Source organism: Myiozetetes cayanensis, unplaced genomic scaffold (assembly GCF_022539395.1).
Source record: "Myiozetetes cayanensis isolate MyiCay16 unplaced genomic scaffold, myiCay2020 scf6-25, whole genome shotgun sequence".
In the NCBI taxonomy this organism is placed as follows: Eukaryota; Metazoa; Chordata; class Aves; order Passeriformes; family Tyrannidae; genus Myiozetetes; species Myiozetetes cayanensis.
Genome location: NW_026087853.1, coordinates 16,023,069 through 16,040,543, shown reverse-complemented (window position 1 = coordinate 16,040,543; position 17,475 = coordinate 16,023,069). Strand labels below are relative to the sequence as shown.

At 37.8% G+C, this 17,475-nt stretch overlaps 1 protein-coding gene across 3 annotated transcripts in view; it reads right to left on the bottom strand.

The window, feature by feature from the left end:
• PTPN21 (protein tyrosine phosphatase non-receptor type 21) overlaps positions 1 to 13,998 on the bottom strand; it is a 44,467-nt gene extending 30,469 nt beyond the window's left edge. For 2 of the 3 annotated variants that reach the window (XM_050335270.1, XM_050335272.1), the window contains exons 1-2: positions 13,569 to 13,998; positions 9,836 to 10,210 (exon numbers count right to left, since the gene is read on the bottom strand). In XM_050335270.1, coding sequence (XP_050191227.1) covers positions 9,836 to 10,015 — 180 coding nt within the window. In that variant the 5' untranslated portion in view covers positions 10,016 to 10,210; positions 13,569 to 13,998. Of the gene's footprint in view, positions 1 to 4,033; positions 4,071 to 9,835; positions 10,211 to 13,568 lie in introns of all 3 variants that reach the window. The other variant, XM_050335271.1, reaches the window with a different exon arrangement.
• Positions 13,999 to 17,475: the final 3,477 nt, after the last annotated feature.

Genomic DNA, 17,475 nt, shown 5'->3' with positions numbered 1-17,475 from the left:
ACACAGAAGGAAACACAGAAGCAGCTTGAGTGGGCAACTCCTGCCCAAGCCCAAACACAAAATACAGTTTGCACTGGAACAGACCAGCCCAAGAGGCTGAGGGGTGTCATCCCTGGAAAGTCAAAATGCCACTGGACAACATCCTGAGCAACACAATCTAACTTGGATTAGATCTCTCTGAGAAGAAGTCTGGATCAGAATATTTTTTCATTGCTCCACAACATGGTTCTAAATCCACGCTCCAGAGTCATTCATTCAAATTTAAATTTCTCCATTATGTTTAAACTGATTAAAATCTGCTCCCACAGTACTTATTTCATTCAGTTCTGGACCAGCAAACATACATGGACTGGAAACTATTCATGCCATTATCACAGAAAAACTAGATATCATAATTAGAAGTGTTTTAACTGAGGGAGGGAGATAAGTGAATATTACAAATTCCCAATTATGTCTGTAGGCATTTACATGGAAATTCTCCAAGTCCTTGCTACATACACTTTATTATATGTAGAAATGGTAGAAATACCAACATCTTTAATCCAACACTTTTTACGTATATTCAGATGGTTTTAACACACAAAATAAAGACATTAAGGAAGAAATTTTATAAAACAGAGGAATATTCATCATAATGATTTCTTTACGTCAGTAATTTCTGTGAATTAGACATGGAAAAACATCTACCTAGCAAAAAAACTATTTACTATTGTTTTCTCAGAAGGTCTAGCATTTTGATAATTTGGAGCACAGATTTGAAATTCTTTGGGGAGCAACAGGTGGTAGTAGAGAAAGGCCACTTTAGTACATTCCTGCAAAAACTTGCCCATATACACATCTGAAAATTCATATACATACATTTTCTTGGTTTATAGTCTAAACAGGATGAAGAGTCTTCCCTCATAGGATTCCAGCTATTCCTTACAGCTCTGACAGGCTATGTGTGCAACAACCACAGCACAGGGAGGTATGTTCCATCCCAAACTTCACAGACAGCAATGGAGTCAGTGTTCCATATCAGCCCAGATCATTAAGTAATCTGGAGCACAAAACTCAACATGTAGCATTAAATTAATAAAACCATCTATTCCATAATATTTCTGGGATAATAGCAAAAGTAGGAAATTAGAGTCAACTCTAAGACTCTAATGTTCCTTTGACATTGCATACTGGCAAAATATACTTCTTTGCTTCTCTCTAAATTACCATTGACACAGTTCTATGTGACTGTTAGTGGGTTTTGGTGTTTGGGGTTTTTTTCCCCAGTGTTTAAAAAAAACCCTTAAGTTAAAATTACTGTTACCATGTAATTACAAAACTAGTATTCACAAGATAAAAAGTAAATATCTTAGGATGAAATCTGTCCATTTAGCCTTAAGATTCTTTCTATAAACTCTAAAACAACTCTGGTACTCTCTGATAAAAAGACACACTGTAATACAGAAAATAAATTGAATTACAACTGTTCATACAAGAAAAAAGCAGCTCTTTCAGTGTAGAGGAAGATATCTGGAAGAAGTGCAGAATGCTGATATAGACAAAATAGTTTCATGGCTGGGAAGGTTTAAAAATCACCATGGAGAACTAGACTACTCCCACATCAGAAACAGAGTTCTCTTGTAAAGCAAACCCTACAAACCAAATTTTTCACAGGTGGATGCTGTGTGCTCATCAATTATGAATTCTGAACGCCAAGAGTCAAATTTAGGAAGTCATACATACTCTGAGTTTCCAGGAATATTCCAAGGAATATGGTTCTGAATACAAATTCTATAAACACTGTTTTCTAAACTTCTCAGTCCAGGCATACAAAGTTTGCTGATACCTTAGAGAACATTTGCTTTTATTTCTATTCTTCAATCCACTAACCATTTGGCACAGTGTGTGGGGTAACCTCCAGCACCCCACAAAGATACTGTGAAGACAGTATCTCAAGATTCCGTAAGATACTAGGAAAAAAAAAACCAAGCAGCAGCACCACAGAAACTCTGTTATGAAAGAAATATTGTGTTCAATGCAATATCACATGCAGAAAATAATAAAATGTTTCAAATGACTGAGTACTCCTCAATCCTTCCCGCAGACTAAGTAAGGAAAGGAACGCATGTAAAAAGTTACATTTCTCTTTCATTACAGGACTGCTGGCACCATGCACTCAGTCACAGGAGACAAAGCCAGACTGTGATGCTGACACTCTGTAACTTCCGAGGGTTATCAATGCAATGAATCTAAGTAAACTAGAGGACAAAAAAGTAAAACAACAGTTAAAGTTGATATATGCCAGGAGCTACTTGATCTCACTTGCAAAGAACAGCTCAAAGAAAGCCTTCTGCGCTGGCCCAGCCCAATCATCAGACAGGTCAACCACATCAGCCTCGGGCTGAGCGCAATCTAAAATGTGGAACCACAACATTCTGTGCAAGAGCAGCAGCCATGGCAGAGACCGAAAGCAAAGGGTAACAGCTACAGCTGAAAGACTTCTATAAAGGATATCACACAAACACATTTGGAAACCAACTAAAAATATGCAAAACAAATGTGTAACACTTGTTTGAATAACTCATTTGCAGCCTTGGCGTACTTAAAACTGAAGCACAGCTGTATAACAAAGGTGAGGAGAAAAAGAGCACAAACTTCTCTTAACATCACCACTGTTTAAAACTCTCTGATCTAAGATACTCCTGGGTTTACACCCTGAATTTAAACTGAATGTATAGACAATACTTAAGGCATGATGATGACTTATACAGATCTGTTTCTTAGAAACACTGACCGCTTTTTCTTGCCTACACACAGAACAGAGTTGTAACTGGCACAACAGACTAAGAAAAATGTTTCCACGTTTTAAAATACTCTCTGGAATCCAGCATATCTTTAAATAAGCCAAGCAAAATACTATGGACCAAAGCTGGTCTTCTGACTTCTATGCAAACCTTTCACTTTACTTCAAGGGCAGAATTTGATCCTGTGAGTTTTCAGAGGAGTTTATGCACCCTGGAATATTCGCACTGATTAAAATAGAATCCACTTTTATTCATTGCTAAAACATTTTATTATTAGCAGCTCAGGACAACATCCAATACTAAAAAGAATGTCATGACATAATTCTTAAAATATGTTAAGCTGTTAAGATTAACACTACTTTGAGGTTTGTTTATTTTAGTGACTTATTCATGACCCAACCCCTCTAAAGAAAATTAAATAGAAATGAAAAGAACATATAATTTCTGCACAGTTATTTTCTACCTATTTGCTTTCTGACACTAGCAACAGGAATAGTAAATATTTTTGCATAAAAGTTCAGGACCTATCAAGAACACAAAAGTACAAAGAGCCCAACACAGTATTGCATCTCACAAGTGGTGGGAGTGGAGTGACTTCATGACTGAAGTCCACCAGACTTTCTAAGCTAAGCAGAGGAGTTTCATCAGGTATGAGGGCCACAAAACTAACATTACTGTAGGTGATTCTGTTAAATCTTCTGGCATGATGTACAATGAGAGTCAGAGAAGTGGGGCTGATCAGTCTTAAGAGGAGACTAAAGTAAAATCTTACAGTGGAGTTCAATTGCCTAAGAGCAGGGTATAGAGAAGATAAAGCCAGAGTCTTCTTGTAAGTAATCACTGCAAGTATGAGAAGCACTGGGGACCAGCTGCAATGTGGGAAATTCCAATTAGATCAGGAAAAAAATTTCACAACAAGACTAGCCAAACACTGGAACAGATAGCCCAAAGAGGTGTCAAATCTCTATCCTTGGAGGCACGTAAACTCACCCAGGCAACCCCTGAGCCATCTGATCCAAGCCAGCCCTCCTGAGCAGAGGGTGGGACCATGCAACTCTCAGAGGTTCCCTGAGGCATAACAGTGTTCAGAGTTTACTTTGAACTTATGCATTTAATAAAATACTTCCCAGTTAATTTCATATCCTATATTATAAATTTTACAAAATATGTTTTAACATACAAACAGACTGGGAAAGAGAATCGTTTTCTAATGGTTAACACATTGCCTTCTAATTAATGCATTCACCTACCTGCCTCAAGGGTACAGTGACCTGAGGAATCACCATCCTAAGATGTGAGGCAAGAAATTAAAAAAGAGAAAACAGTAACAGTGTTTACAGAAGAATGCAATCAAAATATATTTTCCAGCTTTTCCTCTTTTACACTGATACATACAAATAAAACATGTCTTAAGACTTTCCTGATAAGAGAGCTGAAAACAAATTATTATTATTGAAGGACAAGCACTGCAGTCAAACTCAAAAAATCCCAGTTAGCCCAAGGACTCCATCACGTCTAGCTTTATTATATGCTTGGACACAAAACAGCTCCTGCTATCAGGATACCATGGTTTAAACAAACCAACCACATGTAGGAGAGCTGGGTCAATAATTCTATACTCTGCACAATCACCAGATACCAAGTGAAAGCTTTACCCTATGCCCAATTAAGAGCTATGGAAGGAGACAAGAGGCCTTGAAAATTCTCCAGAAAATCCATTTTTATCACAACTGAGAACCTCCTCCATAAAACTTCTCCATCTCTAGGGGAGAAAGAATTTGGAGCAGCCTGGACTGGCCAGTGTAGAAGATCCAAGACTTTCTGGAAGTGGTAGAGAAAAAAGCCCTGTGAGTCTTGTTATGTACTAGCCACCAAGTGGAAAGTTGCACTTCTCTACATACTATCACGTCCAATTCTTCTTTCAGAAATAGGAGGAGCACTGACAAAAATTCCTCCCTTTTTCTCATCTTGAAGCAATTCACTTAAAGGTTCTTTGCCTATACAGTTTTTGTTGTTCTAGCATTGACAAGCACTTCAACCATTGCTGCGGGACAAAATATTTAGCAGGGTAGCTATATGAGTAAAGAGAGAAGTCACCCTTAAATATTTTTTTTCATAATGGAGATCTTTTTTCCAACACCCACACACACAATTATTTTCTCCTAACTCCTCTAATAAGGGTTTCACAAATGCTATTTAAACAAAGTAATTGCCAACTATAGCTTAAAGCAAAACAGCAGGGATAGAAATAAATAAACAAAATCAATACCTTGCAAGGTAATCTAACAAATTCTAGCTCATTTGAATGAAAACACTGCATGAATCACAATGCACTATGTTTTACACCCTTCAAAAACCTTGAATAAATAACCTTCTAACAAGCAAGGTACATTCTGTTTCTCAGTACATTTGGCAAAGGTAAACGGACTAATTTACAAGATAAAGAGTCATACCTTCATAGTGTACAGAAAACATAATATCCAAGACATATTTTAACCTCTTTCAGAAAGAAGTCAGTTATCAAAATAATACAGAGATGTAGATGTACACTTTTTTAAAAAAATTCATGTTATTTTTTCCCACCACTGCCAAGGCACAGAGCAGGGTGGACTCACAGAACTGTTTTTCACTCACACCTTCCACAGCACTGACATTAGGACGAGTATCATGTTCCCATTCATCAGAGGCTTAAATTTTGATTGCTTTACAAAAGACAAAAGCCAAATTCCAATGCAGTCTAAAAATACTAAACAATAAACTAGTGCCTTTCCTTCAGAAGTAAAGAAAATGTCTTCTGTCGAAATTAGTATAAAACTGGAATCCAATTCACAGACACAACAGAGAAAAAATACAATTAACTGGTATATTCAAATTCTGCCCTAACTTTATAAAAAAGCTAAAGAAATCAAGGGCAAGGCTTCCTAATTGCCACTATTGCTTTCATGGAAAAACCTTAATTTTGTGCTGCTCAGTATAAGACGACTTTATCTGTAAAACCTTTATCTGAATGCTATACCTTTTTCATTCAGAGAAAGGAAGAACTGAGACAGTGATTTTGAGTAACTTTCTACTTCAGTTTATCTTGGTTCCCATATTATAATTATAGCACACTTATAATATGTTTTAGATGAAGTCAAGTTTGCTTTAGCATCTTTTAAACTAATCGGATTACACACTGGAGGTCTGCATTTTTATATACATTCCTCCACGACAATTTCTCCTTTCCTAATTTTAAGGAAAATTTGGTTCAGAGAGGCAGCCACAGCAGTTCAACTATGAGCACTGCTTCTCCTCTTATTTCTCCAAGCATCAGCTACAAATTTATCAGCATAAACATAATTATGTCAGTAACCCCTCTTGTCATACTTGGCCAACTTTTATTTGTCAGTCAATATGGTTAATGATACATATAGATGTAAGAATATTTATGGCTGCACTTGGTTTTATTTTAAATACACTCTTTTCATATGAAAAACACAGTTAAAGAAATCACCACAATGAATTAAAGACTTGTGTGTGTGTGTGTGTTTTCTCCAAAAAAGAGCTGATATTTTAGAATTCAGAACTAAATTTTACAGCATAGTTCAAGCATTTCTGAAGCACTGTTCCAGAACTTTGAAGCATTATTCAGGATCCGGATAACCTTGGTTCCTTTTCCTATTCATGTCCAAAACAAACACAGGAACTTGCATATGCACAACACATACTCTTCCCAGAAGTCCTCTACCATTGGTTCTTGTACTCCACCACACATCTGCAGTTAAGTCAGACTCTGCCTGTACACAGGAGCAGAATCAGCCCCTTCTTTCTTGTTTAGAAGTGTTATTAGAAAACAGAAAAAAAAGAAAATCCAACAAGAGAGAGAAACCAGTTATAACACCTCCTGCCAAACACTCCAGAGATATCTAGCTATATTATAATTTTTTTTTAAATCTCTGTACTTTCAAGGATTTTATTTGTGTACTCGTAGCCTAGATGCAAGATGAGCAGTGTTACACATACTTTAGGAGGTGGTGAACAATCAGAGCTTTCAGCAGTTTTTAAAAACCTGTAATTCCAGAATGGTTTTCTGTGACAGCTTTTTGCATAAATCAAGTTTGGTTATAGTTCTCTCACAGGATGAAAGACAGACTGTGCTACAAAGGGTAAGTAACTTATGTTCACTGTTCCCTTTGGCTTCTTTCCCCAGTTCCTCAGTTTAAGAGCGTTGGATTACATACCCATTGCTGATGAGTCACATTCTGGGAATACCAGAAGATATTCTTCTTCGTTTAATGCTTTCATTGCACTTTTCTATGAAGTTTACCATTCAGTAAAAAAATAAAGTTGTCAACATACGTAGGACTTCCCAAACCCTAACAATGTGTCCTTACTAGTATACAACTTGGAAACTGAGCAGTACCAACTGGAAAATCAAAAGAAAAATAGTGTTTAGCCACACAAAGCATAATTTCAAGACTAGTGATTTACACCTGTTAAAACAAATATCTTAAAAAACAGCACACTATTAAAAACAAGCTGTTGAGTTCACTGTCCAAATTCAGTAATTTCAGACTACACCAGAGAGAAAGAGGCATTTACAAATGTTATTACTGAATGTGTAAAAAAAGGTAGAGATTCCCCTCATGCCTCATGCAATAAACTGTTTTGAAGATGCATGGGAACCGCCTGTCCTAACTGTGTAGGCCATATACAGTAGTCCGAGACTGACCTTGGATTTCAGAATGGCACCGAGTCTCAGCATTCAAATAAACACTCATACTTTCATGTTTAACACTTTGAATTCACACTCATGCTTTAAGGGTGCTCAGCACACTAAAAATATGCAACATGTTATGGAAAATCCTTTCTATTTTACAGTATCAAGGACTAAAGTTGTCTTTGCAGCTTTAAGAAAAGTGCTGAACTGATTTTTCTTTCTGAGAACTTTCTACCAAACAAGCAGTCAGGAACGATCCGGTATCTGCTTGGCAAATCTGACTATTTAAAGGCAGAACAACATTTTTTGAATGCAAACTCTGGAAAGTCATTTATATCTCTATTTTCCATTCCCTTTTATTGCAACACATTTTCCCGCCAAAATAATCCATGCAAGAATGCATGACTGAAGGAATCTGCTCAGAATTCAATAGTGTACTGTCAACTCCCTTAGTCTGATATATGGCTCTTAATTGAGGGAATTGCATCTTTTGCTCCCTCTTTCTTTTTAAACAGATTTTTAGGAGTGACTCCAAAGAAAGAGATAATGAAGAATAGCTGAAGAAAACCCGCCTCTCCAATGATCTGTGACTAGTTCAATAAAAGCTAGCAGTCATCATTCAGGAAGACAAAGCGTTTGTGTTTTGCAACCTAAATACAGTAAAAATTCTATATTTTCTGTTGACTTAGAAGTTACATCTGAAAGTTGATAGATAAAATCAACAAGCTCTATTCATACAACAGTAACTGAATTCAAAATATATGATATCTGATGTGTTCCAAGTAAACAAGAGTAGTTAGATTCTCCCTTTGCCAGAAAGGGAAATATTAAAAAAAAAAGTCACACTGTTGCAGAGAATTGCATTTTCCAAAATAACTGTACACTAAAAAACGTATCTGGAGACTCTACAAGAATGTATATTGCAACTGAAAACAAGCACAAAAAAACAAGCACTTACAGATTAATGGATTCACACCTATTTCATTCATATACTATTCTCCAGACAGAAAAAAGGAAAAGTATTTCTGAAAACAACTGACTACATATAGCATTTCCTACTGAGGATCCTACAATCGTGCATGCTGTGTAAAGTAATAAATGTTTGAAGGATTGAGTCCTAAATATATTTGCTCAGTATTTAAGCAAAGTTACAAGTAGTTGCCATTGCTTGACAGTAAAAAGGCAACATTTTAAAAGACCATAGTTATAAAGACAAACAGTTATTATCAGTCAATTGTTTTCACAATTACTCATATTTTCATTACCTAAGTCCATGGTTTTCATCCTATATTTGAAACCCATAATCAAAACACCGTTCTATGGCGGACCACATGACAGAAGCATATTTTTCAGAACAATGTTAGCAACACTAAACTTCTATTATTAGTTTTCTCTCTCCTGCCCCCCAGAATTGCACATGCTGCCACAGTTCAGTGACTACAAAATGAACTAAACCTTTTGAGACTCTAGTGGGAAATGTCAGTTCATCCAGGACTGAGAGCATTCAAATACTGTAATCAAACCACTGGTGTTCAACATGATAAAACATTGATTCATATGTTGGTAATCTATTTCTATAAACGTCTCGTAGGTCCGCATTTCAGAAGGGAATCACTCCATACAGGAAATATATGAATAATCATTAAATGCAAGGAAAAGTAAATTTCAATTGCAAAAGGATCCTTCAAAATATCAAGTAAGCAATTTTTGGGGAAAAAGCCAGGTTGAATAGATATATACAGATTTAACTAGTGCAAGCCATGTTTCCTCATGAAGCCAGAACTCAATCTGTATGCCTATATGCGTGCTCCAAGACAGGGCTTGCAAACATGTTTGTGGTATTTCAACAAGCATGATAAATAGTTGGTCACTGGTACACTTATCACTTTTTGTGCTTTACGTTCTTTTCACAGCACTATTTCTATCAGAAAAAAAGACATGCACACAAATAACACACTCTAATATCCCTAGATAAAAGCTGACTCAAGTCTTGCAGTAATTCTCAACCATGTGGTTTAGGCAGAATTTTTTCTTGCTTTGTGGGTTTTTTTAAAACAGAATTCTCAGCATTGTCAGGTTTAAAAACCAGTCGTTTTCTTTATCACTGTTAAGTTTTATGCACCGACACTTTTCCCATGTTCTCCCCTTGGACATTCCCTAAGCTCTAATCTAAGTTTGCAACTGTTTTGGAGCAATCCAAGTCCCCCTAAAGAACAGAAGATGAATAAACCAAGGGAACACAGGATAGCTGCTCCAGGAAATAAGCTGATTGCCCTACATGGTAAGGATTTACCACAGAGGATATCTCTCACCAGAGATAAAAATTACGCTTTCGCCTTGAGAGTTCACTTACCTCCCGCAATTCAAGCCTCTGAGCCACTGCTTCCAGACTTTCCTGGCCGGTGCTTTCCACTGACAGCGTGAACTCCACAAATTCATTGTTGAGCAGCTGGATACGAGCCACCAAGCAGCTCTTGCTGGATACTGTGTAACGTCGAGTTCGTTTCAATTTTAACCCAAAAGGTAGAGGCATCTTCTTTCTTCCCCCTCAGATGGTTACTATTAAAGAGGTACTACCAACAGGACCTTGAGAGGGGACGGGAAGTTGTCTGCTCTCAACAGGTAAGAAGTTGTAAAGTCTCCAGAGATCAACCAGCAGCAGCAGTATCCATTAAAGACAAGTAAGTTTTCCACCAAGAAATAAGCAGAAGAGACATCCACTGGAATTCTAGTACGGAGTAAAAGAGAAAGAGAATAAATACAAGAATCAGAAATACTTTGACTGAAAGGGGAATGGTAACATGGGAAAAATAACATGTATATCTTTTCTAAATCTAAATAATCAGTCTACTTTTCCAAAATGCAGAGTTGTTATGTATTCAAATAATGAAATAAGTACCAGAGTTTCTGGTTTTTCCACAGACAACACTGGGTTTTGGCAAGTTGATTTCTTTTTTTTTAAACTCACAAGAGAATAATGAGTCTTAGTCAAATGTGGCTGTGATATCTTAAAATAAGTATCTATAAACTGAATCAGTATTTAAATGAAATACATCTACTAAGTCCAAGTTACCTACGGTATTTCTAATACTGAATAAAGCCACTTTCTCTACCAGCAAATGCAGCAATCTGGCTTGTTTTTCAGAGCGTCATACCGCCTCAGTCACTATCTGCTGCTGGATTAGAGGCAAAACCAAGTCCCATAAAAGATTAAGGGGGAAAAAAAGAAAGGCAGGGAGGCATTAAAGCTCACACCTCAGCCGTTTCCTACCAGACAATTAAAATGTAATTCCTCTAATTTTCCCTGAATTACAGCTAGCTGTGCCATTATTCCTCATGCTAAACTTCTGTATGACACTTCAGGTTATGCTTTGCTTCGCCAAAAGAGTACATGAATTCTGAGAACCCTTTATTTTCTACTTTTTCCTTGAAAAACATACTCATTTCCAAGCTACAGGTAGCCACCCATTTCCCCACCTTTTGCAAACACTTTCACGTCTCCTCTCCTGTCAACTCCATCCAAAGCTTTGCCTTTCTCCTTTTTCAGGTCTTTGCTTACCACGTGCACCCTGACCTAAGAAATTTGTCACAGAATCACGGAAAGGTTTGAGTTGGAAGGGACCTTAAAGATCACCTAGTTCCAAGCCCCCTGCCACGGGCAGGGATTCCATTTACTAGACCGGGCTGCTCCAACCTGGGGCTGCAGGAGCTACGTGGGCCATGCCGGTGGGCCAGGCATTGCCGCCTGGGATAAAGCCACGCTGCTTCCTCTCCTCTCTGCCCGTGGACCTCTAGAGGCAGCGTTGCCCAGCCTGAAAAGGGAAAGAAAACAGCCGCCTACTTCTTTTTTTTTTTTTTTTTTCCCTGGGCTGGTATGTATTAGTAGCACCTATTAAATATAATTCGATTTCTGAGGACTCTCAGGATGACCAGACATGAGCAACGTGAGGATACCCATTTCTTTGGAATGGGGGAACCGGAAGAAGTAGCCTTCCTAGCACACCTGTATTATTATTATTATTATTATTATACCACACACCGCTTGGACCTTTATACACCTACCTAGAAACTTAATGTTATCCAACACAACCTGAAACTCTTTAGGCTGAAAACCTTGAATCAGCCTCCCTATTCACTTGCAAGCAGCACTGCAAAGAAGGGAGGCAGAAAGACACTAAAGGCCTTAAATGGGGAGAAAGAAGAGGCAGCGTGGCATTTTTCCCCAATGACATCTTTGCAACCCTACCCCAAAGAATGACCAGAAGCATATTTCATGACCACATTTCTGATAATCTGGAAGCAGCTCTACCATCCAACACAATCCCTGTCCTCAACAGATACACCTAAAATTTTAGCTGAATGAGAAAAAAACCCTGACCCAAACATAAACTAATTTATTTTTGGGTGCAGCTGTAAAATAAATAACAACGGGTAACAGGTTTCCCTGAAAAATGCAGGGATATACAGGGAATCCTAACTTCATTACTTGTTCTGTACTTTGATCCTCCAAATCTAGCCCTGCTTAAGCAGCATGCAGGGAATGCTCTACAGACAGAAGCTTTTAGTCCCCTGCCCACTGCCAGCAGAATCTCTCACTGGGTTTATTCCTGTTAGAGTAACTTTTGCCTGACTGACCTCAGCCTATGTCCCCAAGCTTCCACCCCCCATTTTCCAATACATTCTTTGTACAATTACGTACTTTCTTTGGTGCTACATTAATAAGGAAAAGCAACTCACTTCTCTCTTTGAAAGCTGCAGTCAGAAATGCAGTGCTGTTTAACCTCAGGTTTTACGTAGTACTACTGAATATGAAAGACTTTGAAACTTTTGTGCCCATATCAGGCCCTTAAAAAAGTATTCTAAGGGTATGGAAAGAAACAAAAATTAAAAAAAAAAAATCATTAAACAAAGGCCAACCAGACAGGTGAAATTTTCAAACCATTTAATGCTGACATGAGGAAGTCTCAGACTTGCAGTTATGCAGGCAGGTAACAATGCAAGCATAGGAAGAAGTTTAGAGCAGAATTTTCAGAACATGCCAACCAGAAACATTCTTCAGGTTAAGATCCCTTGTTTGGATTTATTGCTCCACTGAGCATTTTCCCTAAATCATTTAACTCAGTACATGTCTGACATAATCTTCATAACTTCTGAAACACATTTATAACAAGAAAAACTTAAATAATTAATTTCCAGACCACATCACAAAGGACCAACTAAAAGAAAAAACTCCTGACATATAATAAATATTGTAGAATGAAGGCAAGTTTGATGAATAACACTGAGGTATCATTCAGTATCTTCTACTGCTAGCCATGTGTAGTTCCTGCAAACACAGCTGTGCTGGTTTTATTCAGCAGCTGAATATTCTGCAATGCTAGGTACTCTCACATTTGCCTTCTGCATTACTTTAAATTGAGACACATCTGCATTGTTTCAAAGCTCCTTTAGCAAAAAGGAACTACATACTGCCAGGAGTTATGAATCCAACTGATGACCTTTACAGTAACAGGCCTTTATTTACCAAGCCTGGAATTTTCATGCAACAGCTAAAAATGTTGTTAGTGGCCAAAGTTTGTATACTTATATTTTAACAGAATCCTGTAGCTTCAAAAATGCTATATTAGAATTTCAGCAACATGACCATGACCAATGTGTGATTACTGAACACTTTCTCTTTTGCCTACACCTCCCACTCTCTCAATTACTAGCATTTTACTTTATGAAGATTTTTTAAACAGCCTGCACGAATGACAGTAATCAAAATAAAATTGCAATATATGATGGTGAAAAAGGGTTCCTATTATTTCAAAGGCTTGAAATACATATATTTATTTCAGAAATATTTGAGGAGCCAAAAAAAATAATCAGAATACTCCACCCTCCCCCTGTTTTACCAGTTAATCTTTGACATGACTCTTGGACTGAGAGAGCAGCAATAAGTGCGTATCTCAAACCTCCCCTACCTCCAGAAGCACAGTCCCCCTGCCTTTACTTTTCAAAAAATAAATGCCTGAAACTCCTCAGCCTTACAGCAGAGAAGTTCACCCGCTATGTTTTCACTCTGCCTGCTGTTTTCCCCTTACCTTGCACAGCGATCCAAAGACAGCGAGTCTCCCCTCACATACGTGTAGCTGAAAAAAGTCCTCAGTGCTCCAAGACTTTTCCTCCCGGAGCCATCTCATCTGTATTCCTCGGGAGCTGACTTACTGTGTTCCTCTTGTCCGAAACAGCTGCTATCTCGGCTAACCCACCTTCTTCTCAGATCACTCATAGTGAAAACATTCCTCACTTCCTGTCTCAAAAAACTTGCTCTGGATATCATTCCACTGGGTAAAGAGCTGGGGGGTGGAAGAAAATATTACAACAAAATAAACCTGTGCCAGCCAGCTCTTCAGGCGGCCTCTTTCATGTGACCCTGTGCCGCATGAGCGCAAATTGCGTTCGCAGGAATATTTTCAAATCGCCCGTCCCTCTGTGCCTCTGTGTGTGTGCATTTAATTTCTTTTCCTGGAGGCGTTCCCCTCGCTCTATCCATGCGGAAGGATACGCTGAAAGAATTAAAGCGAAGGCCCGTATGCTTGTAGCCCATTACCTCAGAGAGTTGGAATGCCTGGCAGGGAGAATGTCAGCAATGAACAGCTGCTTCTCTGGCTACAGGGGCACTACAGAAATAGGGGTTACAACAAATAGCAGGCAATCCTTGCTTTTTTTAATCATATGATCATTTATTTTAAGCCTTTCCAGTTAAGGCAAATCTCTTACCAAAATTCTGTTGGTCTTATTGTCATGCAGCTTGGAAATATTTTCAAGGTTTAATCAGTTTGTGCCTTATCAAATGACCTAAGCACATACATTTATATCTGCAGCTGAAAACAAAAGCCCTTGCAAAGTTTCAGCTGTTAGTAAGATACAGAGCAAGAGAATGCAGACTAGAGGCTGATCTTTCAGCCCTTGTCTGGACTTAAAACTCCCAAAGGTGTCAATAGAAATTACATCCTTAATAACAACTGTCTTAGCAAGCTTTAAATGCATATCAAATCAGAAATATTTACAGTGTTTAACTAACACAAACCATACAAGGGCTGCGCTCAAGTCTCACAAGCATATGGAGACCTCTGCATGTTTGTGTGCCTGTGAAATCTGCAATTGTTGCATGCCATTTGAAATATTATGGCTCTCCCCATTGTGTGAGCCAGGCAAAAGTATATACAAACTTGAAATGGGTCAGGGATGAGGAAAAAGTAAAGTATGTGAATGCTGACTCATAACTGTAAAACCTAGAAAGTGTTTTGGTAATGTAAAGTGCACAAACATGCTACTGTCTGAGCAGGTCTAACCTGCAGGTCAACTATGCAAATAGCATGTTACTCAGGAGGACACTAATCTCAGCTGAAATATGTAGGTAATTTTGCGCTATAATGAATTCTTCTGAGTTATTTCTCCTAGACACATTTGTCTTTCCTCAGATCAGAGAAATACTTCTTTGTTTCCTCTCCATACATCAGTCACAGTTATGATAGCAGTCCATAAGCAAAACATAAAACACTAATTTGGGGGAATCATATACTGAGTAAAATAAACTAACTTTGAACTAACCAAAATTTTGAACTAACTTTGAACTAACCAACCCTTTTCTAATGGTGTCTGCTGCAGGTCAGAACTATGGTTACTTGCTGGAAAAAAATCTCTAATACAGCATATGACTAATCCAAGCCATGAAAATTCAGAGTTACAAAGGCAACCCCTCCTGTTTCTAAACAATTCATACTGGAAACAAGGTCTCAATTCTCTTATCTGTCACATTTCCTATTCTAATTCTTCATCACACCCATTTCCTGCCTGATTCCCTGCCTAGAAGTTGCATTTATTAGACTTCCTTTGTTTTCCATAGTTAGTTAGTTCTTGCTGCATTTTTCTTTCTTTGCATTTATATTAAAGACAATACCTCATCTTAAAAGAGATAGCTAGGGTGTTGTCAATATACTCCTCTACAGCCTGCATCATCTTTTGAAGCTCCTCACATTTTTATACACAAATAATTTTTTTCTTCTACTAGTTTTTTCATTTTGTAACCCCAGATTGTATTCCAACTTCGCATTTTTCTGCACTTTCTCCATTTTGCCCTATCTCATTTTTTTCCTCATCAGCTCTATATTACTTGCTTTGCTCCAACTATCAATTCTAATAAAAGGGGCAAAGAGACAAAGACATCCATGAACATGGGATGATCTTTGATAAAGACACATCAATATGATTTATAGTGATTGTCTCAGGCCACATACTGTGCTTCTGCTTCCTTCTTTAAGCTCTGGTCAACACTCATGACATTCATGGATGTTGACTACATTTTTGCTGCACTCTTTACTCTCTTGGTGAAGTTTATGTGAGGAAATGATTAATATCCTACAGCTGAATGTTGCAACCTTTGTTCTATGAGGACAAGGGAAAGTTTCTGCCCCTTGGGTTGGATAAGGCCTGCTCATAATGGAAGAGGGATAAATCTATTTTGTTCCTATTGGCATTGTCCCTTCTGGAGCAGGTTTTTGTTGAGGTTTTTTTTCATCTTGGTCCAAATATCTGATTGTAGTTGAGTGTATCAACCAACAGGGTGAAGGTTGATGCAAATATTCACCTTATTTTGATTCTGGAAGCTCTCTCCAGCATCAGGTCTTTGCCTTGACTAAACGTAAACAGCAAGTTGGAAGTGAGCCAACGAGGAAGCAGAATCGGCCACCCTCCAGGCAGAAAAGTGGTATGCATGTGTACGCTCCTCAGCCTAGTGGAGGGTTACCCATTCCCGATAAAAACACAAGCAGGATAATCCGGAAACTGCTAGTTAAAGGGGCTTTCCCACAGTGCTGAAACAATGAAGAAGCCATGTGGAAAAAGATCTTGATTTACCCCATGCAAAATAGTGGCTTCATGAACTGAAAAGTCAGAATACTTCTGATTCTACATGTGATGCAAAACCGTTCTCTGGACAAATTCATTTTATTCATCACTTGCACGTTTGGCTCTGTGTCTGAAGCCTCCTTGCTTTTTCATCATTCCATTTCTTATTTGTGAAAAACAAGAGATAGCTGGGACTTTGTGCATCCTTATACATTTGTTATGGTAATAGACATAATTGAGTGCCAGAAAAATGAGTATACAATATGTCTATTACATGCTTGTAGCATGCAATTTCATGTGTGTGAGATTCATTTTTACTTACGAGGTGCTGTAAAGTGTTCAACATGTTCTACTAAGTAACTAATTAGGGTTATAGAATTTTTCTATTAGAAGAAAACAGGCAGTTTTCCTACACAGAATGTAGTGTTGAACTTGAAGCAATGAGCTCCTTTGTTATTTGCAAAGAAAACTTTTTTTAACACAGTATTTCTTTCTAAAGTAAATCCCTTAGTTATGAAATAAACTTAATTCCTGTTTCTGCACTGCAATAATTATTTTTCTTGCTCCAATAATACTTTCTTAAGAATGTAAAGTGTCTCTTAAAGGTTAAAATCGTGTAATTATACTAATCTGTTACTAGTTCTATCTCATTGTAACACCAAAGTGTTATAACTAGAGTCAGGCAAACAGCTCAGATCATTAGCAATAATTAGTCTAAGCTATCTTTGTATGATGTTTGGTTTAAATCAGGAGCGGTGATGCAGAAAGAGATTAACACAGCTGTTAACTACAATGCCTGGAGTTTATTTTAACCAGTGGCATTACTTGTAAAAGATCCTTTATCTGTAGGCTGGGCTTTCTATAATGTTTCTACTCACTAGATCAGCTGAAGTGAAGCTGGGACATTGGTGCAAAAGATAAATGGTTTGCCTCAAACATTATTTCTTTTCTGCTCACTACTATCATTGCCCTGTAGCCTTTTCTCCACATAGTTCTTCCTCCCTCTGCAACTGATCCCCCGTAACAGTAAGACCAGTTGATATTTGTGTTGGGTTTGTGTCGCCAGGTTTTGGTAGTGGAGGAGCTACAGGGGTAACT